Source organism: Eubalaena glacialis, chromosome 9, assembly GCF_028564815.1.
Source record: "Eubalaena glacialis isolate mEubGla1 chromosome 9, mEubGla1.1.hap2.+ XY, whole genome shotgun sequence".
Taxonomy (NCBI): Eukaryota; Metazoa; Chordata; class Mammalia; order Artiodactyla; family Balaenidae; genus Eubalaena; species Eubalaena glacialis.
In genome coordinates, this window is record NC_083724.1 from 81889224 (window position 1) to 81896858 (window position 7635).

General features: G+C 40.8%; 1 protein-coding gene across 1 annotated transcript; it reads right to left on the bottom strand.

Annotated features, from left to right (window-relative positions):
• Positions 1–3453: 3453 nt before the first annotated feature.
• Positions 3454–4464, bottom strand: LOC133097264 (syntaxin-17-like). The gene has a single exon (XM_061199166.1). The coding sequence runs from the start codon at positions 4437–4439 to the stop codon at positions 3564–3566; it is 876 nt and encodes a 291-aa protein (XP_061055149.1). The 5' UTR covers positions 4440–4464; the 3' UTR covers positions 3454–3563.
• Positions 4465–7635: the final 3171 nt, after the last annotated feature.

Sequence of the window (7635 nt, forward strand, 5' to 3'; positions counted from 1 at the left end):
GATAGATCTAGAAGGTCTGCCATCCTGTTTAATAGGAATTCCAGAATAAGAGAAGAGAGGGTGTGGTCCCTTTCACTCCTTTTTCTTGCATACTTGCAGAAGGAAAGTTTGACCAAGCTCAAAACCAGACTGCCCTTAACTCAGACAGCACATTATTATATTTTCTTCTCTCTGAGAGGAACATCTACAAAGGTTTTCCTCCAGGAATGTGCCTGCTTTTTAAAAAGTCTCTAAGACTCAAGAATGCTAGTGGCATTTGCTACTCTGAAAATCTAGCTGGGGAAATGGGGTGGAAGGCAGGTCCTGAGAGCCACTGCTGCCTTGCAGGGCTGGAGATGTGGAGATGTGGGCCTGATCAGTGTTCAAGCTGCGTCTGGGAGGCTGGAGACTTGGGTTGGAGACTCAGCTCCACTACTTCCAACTGTGTGATCAGTGTGATCCAGGCAGATCACCTTTACTTTCTGAGCCTGTTTCCTGGTCAGTGAAATGGGAACACATTTGTTCTGCCTCTCAGGGTAGTTCTGAGGCTAAGACGGTAAAACAATGAAGATGTTCTGAGATAGCAAATTCTAAACTAAGGGTCACTTATGCAGATGCCTTCAAGGGCCCCTCAGGTAATGCAAATTTGTGAAGTGGCCAGCTTAAGACACTAGGGAATGGTGGAGACCCTGACCTAATGAACACTCTTGGAAGCCAAATTTGGCCCTGGGTCACCAGCCTGTGACCCCTGCTCTAAACAAAAATAAGGGTAATTAGAACAAAGCAGCTCCCAAAATTGATGTAAAATAAAATTCTTTTTTTTCCCCCCCTGTTATGGGTTCAATTGTGTCATCCCCTCTCAAAAAAAAAAAAAAAAGTAGAAGTCTTAACCCCAACAATATGAGCTTATTTGGAAATAGGGTCATTGCAGATGTAATTAGTTAAGATGAGGTCACATTGGAGTAGGACTGGCCCCTAATCTAGTATGACTGGTGCCCTTAGAAGAAGACAGTCATGTGAAGACAGAAAGACACAGGGACAAGGCCACATGAAAACGCAGGCAGAGACTGTAGTGATGCATCTACAAGCCAAGGAACGCCGGGATTGCTGGCTATCATGGGAAGCTAGGAGAGAGGCATGGAACAGGTTCCCCCTCAGAACCTCAAATGGAGCTAATCCTACCCTCACCTTGATTTCAGACTTCTAGCCTCCAGAGCCGTGAGAAAATAAATTTCTTCGGTCTTAAGCCAGCTGGTTTGTGAAATGTTGTTATGGCAACCCGAGGAAACTAATACACTTCCCTAAATGGAACTTTATTTTACAACAGACATGAATTTCTGATCTTCATCATGAGTCAGTGAATCTCCCAGCTTAACTGCTAGCAGGCCCAAGGACTAGGGTGAGGCACATAAGGTGCCAGGGCCCACCATTTCTGGATGCAATCACTCTCAAGTTCCTGCAAGGGCTGATCCTTACGGTGGGTGCCTCCTTGAGAGCTGGGCACCTCTGGCTATGTCGGAGTGTGTGGCAGTAGTCCTGCTTGAACGCTTTATCTAAAATCTTTGAATGGTGCTTTGGAGCTAATTATAAAATGTAGTTTCCAGCCACTTTAACCCAGGGCAGAGCAAACATGTACTTCTCACCATCTCAGAATACTTCCGTTTTGCTTAAGATGGAGGTTGAAGGGTAGCAGAATATGTCACCCCAAAATGTGACTGTAGGAGTTCAGGACATGCCACTCCAAAATATGCTGCTTTGATATATTGATTGTTTTGGGCTGTAAGCACTTGAAAAACAGCAAATGCAAGGAGGGGCTTTCTCTGAACTCCCCTTGTCTGTCTGAAGACAGAACCTCCTGTCTTCCTATGAAATGAACTCAGTTGTCATAAATCTATTCCCCAGGGGTAGCATCAGCTAGTGAAGACTGACTCTTATCAGAGGAGAGGAGGCCATAAATCATCCAGACACACTTTGTCACAAATTATCATACCTCCCATCTATTCTTCTAAGGGCCCATTCATCTTTCCTAAAAATCATTTCCTCTCCTCTTAGGCCTAAATCCCCCTTCACCTTTCCCTATTAAGATGGTATTTAATCCTGACTTCTAAGCCACCTTGAATGTGGCCAGACAAGACTGTGGGTCACACCCCATTTGCAGCTAGCCTCCTGTTGCAGGGGAGCTAAGCCTTTTCTTTCCAGCGATATTTGTGAGTAGTTCTGGATCTTGGGAGAGTTGCATCTTTTGCACCCTTTTTCAGGACAGCTCTTGCGTCCATAGTTAACTCATAAAAGTTTTGGTTTTGAGTCACTTGATAGTTATACCTTTGGTATAAAAGAAAAGGGAAAGAGAGAAGTTTTAAAAAGAAGTTCAATATTGTCAGAAATATTTACTGTTTGTCCTGGCTGAAATCTGATAAAATAAGATATCGAAAGGATGTTTTTAAAAGAGTTCTATGGTCAGAAGATGGCCTAATTGGAAGCTGATATTCAGAGCCTGATAGAAGCTTTTTTTTTTTTTTTTTCCTCTCACTTTCTTTTTTACCTAGAGGTTACAGTAGAGGATGAACAAAGATGGCAGCCAATACCAAAAAAAAAAAAAACCCCAAAAACAACAAAAAAAAACCCCAAACATTTGTTATAAAGCAGAAACTGACACACCATTGTAAAGCAATTATACGCCAACAAAGATGTTTAAAAAAAAACACAAACAAACAAACAGATTATGAGAGAAGTCTGCATTACACATGGGTAGAATTCACCCCATAAGTCAAAGAACTTTTCAAAATTACAAGGGAGGGAAGGCAGAGGGGACTAGATATTTGAGGTGTTAAGAGACAGGCTGACAGAGCAAGCTTAGTGACTGGCTTTATAAGTCTACCACTTGAGACTCTGTGTTCTTTATTTACAGAGAGGCAGAAAAAAGAGTTCAGAGAAGAAGCCAGGGTCATAAATTAAGATATCTGAAAGAGAAGTTGGGCCTCTCTTTCCATTTTCTTACACTATTTGTTTCCTTCACTTGAAAATATTGTTAGACCAAATTGCAATAGGGCTCACCAAATAGACTCCGTTATGCAGTTTACTCATGCACCTTGCTAGATCCTGATTTCCCTATTTGATACGAAAAGCTGAACTTCCATTCTTTTCTCTGCTAAAATGCCTAAAAAATCTATATTTAGGACATAAAGAAGCATATTTACAATATGCTTAGCCTTGGAGTCTCCAAGTCAGGGTTATGGAAGAAACTATTCTGAAAACTATCCTTCCGTAACCCAACATGTTCACACATCACAAGTCCTTATCAAAGTTATGGTTGGGTTTTCACATTTCCAGGTAAAAAATCTGTTCCCTGGCAGTCCTTAAACTTTACCTGACAAATATTGTACACCCTCAGTCCAGGCTCCTCAATCTCTAACATCCCCATTAACACCCCAGCAAACAACAAAATATATCCACTTATCACAGTTCAATCCCACTTGAGCATCTATAGCCACTATTTTGATATAATCATGTTCCAAAAGCTGACTGAGTGTCCAACAGCAGCAAAGGATAGACATGTTGGCGCCAGTAATACTGAAGTTTGGTTTTTAACTGCATTTTTTGTCAGTTTGGCTGGGAAGATTTGGACAGCTGGAAGTGAGCTTCTCCATCATTTTCTGTTTCTTTCTTTGTAACAATTTTCCACCTGTGAAGCCCAACACCCCACCACCAAGTGCAGCTGCAATTCCTGCCACTTTGAAGCCTGCAAGGAGGCCAATCAGACCCCCCACCACTCCTCCGATGAGTGCACCTGCCACAGGCAGAGCTGCCAGCTTGTATTTTGCAGCCTTCCCCAAGTTTTTGGTTCCCTCTTCAACATTCACAGCAGCACTGTTGACATGGTCTTCAACGCTGTCAATCTTCTGCTGAGAATTCACTAGGAGAGAGAAATCAGTGACCAGTTGGCTAAGTTCAATTAAGTCCACTTCTAAGGTTTCCCATGATTCTGCAGCATTTTGATCTCGAGGAATTTCAGGCAACACATATATCTGAGTCATACTCTGAGGATCAGCTTCATCTTCAGTAGTGTGAAATGTTCCACCAACAGTCATGGATCTGGTCAAAGAAAGCTGTAATAAAGTTTCTTCATCATTAAATTGTTTCTTAAGTTCTTCTACAGATTCCAGATGGAGCTGAAGAAATTCTGCTGTTGCTGCTGATGCTTCTTCTTTAACAGGATCTATCACTCTCTTCAGAAGTCCAAGGTCATCCTTTTGGACTTTCAAACAAAGCTTCTCCATTTCTCGGATATTGGAGCAGAGTTGCTTCTCAATATTTATCTGGTGCTTTCTTAACCTCTCCAGGTCTGTTGGGATTACTATCTTAGTAAATTTCTGAATAGCTGGTTCAAGACGGCGTAATTTCACTTTTTCTTCATCTTCAGACATCCTAAAAAAATGTTGTATCTCTTCTACTTGCAACATCTACCTTCTCCACTCATGTAGAAAAACCTCCCGCCGGGACGTTCGAGGCCGGTCAGCTTTTTTTTTTTTTAAACATCTTTATTGGAGTATAATTGCTTTACAATGTTGTGTTAGTTTCTGCTGCATAACAAACTGAATCAGCTATATGTATATATATATATATCCCCATATCCCCTCCCTCTTGCATCTCCCTTCCACCCTCCCTATCCCACCCCCCTAGGTGGTCACAAAGCACCGAGCTGACCTCCCTGTTTGATGCAGCTGAGAAGCTTTTTTTTTAAAAGACTTCTCTGTTCTATTTGATCGTGTTCCTCCCATGAGGACTTTCTGGTCAACCGAAACCCTCTTTTTCTTTAGCAACCTCTTACTCAATTTATTAAGTATTTATTTATTTTTTATTTATTTGGTTGTGTTGGGTCTTAGTTGTGGCATGTGGGCTCCTTAGTTGCAGCTTGAGGGCTCCTCAGTTGCGGTTTGTCAGCTCCTTAGTTGTGGCATGCGAACTCTTAGTTGTGGCATGCACGTGGGATCTAGTTCCCTGACCAGGGATTGAACCCGGGCCACCTGCGTTGGGAGTGCGGAGTCTTAACCACTGTGCCACCAGGGAAGTCCCAACTGAAACCCTCTTCTCGAACCCCTGCTGACTGCATTCTCTGCCAGTTGTGTCCACTTCCTTTTTGTTGACATGATTTTGCTACGGATAATTTGAAACTTCACTGGGAAAACTGAAGATCTCCCCAGACTGGCTCCTCTAAGACCTCTTCCTTCCCATATCCTCTGCTCCTCCTTCCTCCTTTTGCTGCCTTCCATCTTCTATTCAGCTCCCTTGAATCCTTTGCTATGTCCCCCCTCAAACTCCTACCTCCTCCAGCCCTCTGTCCACCCTGCCAGACCTTCCCCTTCCCACTTCAGCCCCTCAACTCCCTACAGTCACTTGAACTTTAGGCCCCCATACCCTCCATCAGGGGCTCTCAAGGGGCTCAAAGACCTATAAAAGCAACTACTTGGGGCTAAAAAGGAAACAGGAGCTTTTGGAAGTTGGGAAAGTGAAAACTCTTAAAAGTCTTCTCCACAAATACAAGTGAAAACTTTAGCCATCTAGTGAGTAACCTTAACATATTCATCTGCCAGAAACACAATTTGGATCCAACTGTTCTTTCATGTACTAGTGAGTTTTGAATTAATGTACCTGACATATGGCTAAAATTTTTAAATGAAAGCCGTAAGATCTCAGTTTGCATTTGTCTGTATGTTTATGTATGTCTTTACATGTATGTTATGTATATGTGATATTTTTCCACCTCTGGATGGTGGTGCCAAAATTGATTTGTAAAAGAGCTCTATTTAATTGGCTTAACGAAAAATAAGTGCTGGGCTTATAACTACTGAGCCTGTGCTCTAGAGCCCGCAAGCCACAACTACGGAGCCCATGTGCCTAGAGCCTGTGCTCCACAACAAAGAAGCCATTGCAATGAGAAGCCCACGCATCGCAATGAAGAGTAGCCCCCTCTTGCCACAACCAGAGAAAGCCTGCATGCAGCAACAAAGACCCAAAGCAGCCAAAAATAAATAAATAAAATAAATAAATTTATTTTTAAAAAAGTAATAATGTTTAACCTTCTTAAGTTATATTTGTATGGGTGTTATATTATCAGTATAGGTGTTCCAGAAATTATATGAAATTCCTAGAATCTGGTATGTCCTGGTATGTTATCAGTCATAACTCTAGTTATCATCTTAAAATGTTGTACGACACAGAAATAACCAAATTTCCTTGTCAATTGTGTTTAAATGAACTCTCATCAGGTTTTTAACCATGGCCATTTTTAAGTCTTTTGGTCAGTCACAGACAGTTATTGTTTTAATCTGATGTTTCCTGAAAGCTTTCGCAAGTAGCTATGATCCAAAAACACTTTGTCTTCATATTCATGGAAAGGACTTTGATAAGTACTCTAGAATATCAGTTTCCAATAACTTTGAGATCATACCACTGAACTGGGTAAGAATTTCCAGAACTCTAATGGAAAAACAGAATGATTCATAAAACTACTAGCTCAAGATCAAGCAAACAAGAATTAATTACCTGGGACTGAATAAACTGATGAGAATGATTACAATAATTATGACTTTTTGTTTGAAACATTGCTAGTTCTTTAATGTTTTGTTTTCTAGATTTAAGAAAACTTTTCTCTTTTCTCTTAAGCTATCTATGATTTACGGCAATTTGGTAAAGTGTACCTTTGTAAACAGAATTGAGGCATTTATCTTTTCTCCCTATCTGATCCCTCCAGAATTCAGACTCTTATTGAGTATTCTTATTTTCATGGCAATATAACTATTTGTGTAAGTTTCATAAGAATCTGTTCTCCTTGTGATAGGACACAATTGGAAACATTGGTTATATTACTAAGGCTTTGACTAGGATATCAAATTTGAGAATGATGTACATAGAATCAGATATGGCCAGACAGCTTTAAGGAAATAAGGTTGACTTTAAGGAGCCAATGCTTATTAAGCCCCCTTCTGAGAAATTTCCTGGTTCCTTGATTTCATGGTTTCCAGCCTTACCAGGTGAGTAAGGAAGATCAATTCCTGGCAGACCCAGGAACCTCAGGATATTTTGGGGACTTGGAGCACATAGATATGCATGTGAAGTCTGATGATGAGTTCTTGGCTTGGCTTCCTAGCCTTGAAAGTCTTTTAAAAGTCCAATCAGAGATTCCTTATGAAAGTTCCAACAAAGCAGATTTTAAAAGAGCCTATATGGTCAATTGCTATTCTTGCTGCACTTATGTAAATAATCAGGCCAAGTTTAGTGAGACTAGACTTATTTTGCAAACAGATTCATCTTACCGTGATTACCTTTGCTAGAAATGGGGGTGATTGTACAGAGAAAAATTATGTTTCAATAGAAAATTATAACACATCCTTGTGGGTATGAGATTCTAGCCCTGTGCATTGTCTTTGAAGTTTTGTTATCTACCTGCAAACTGGACTGGCTCTTGAATTCTAGTTTTCTCTAATATCTGATTAAAACTCTCCAAACTAATGCTTGCAATTTTCTTTCACCCTTCTGACTTGGAATCACTAAGAACAAAAACTTCCCTTTTCCAAAAGCCCTGGAAGCTGAAACTGGACAACTTGATATAAACCTCAGAGATAACACCACAACAGATCATGTATGGACAACCTTCAT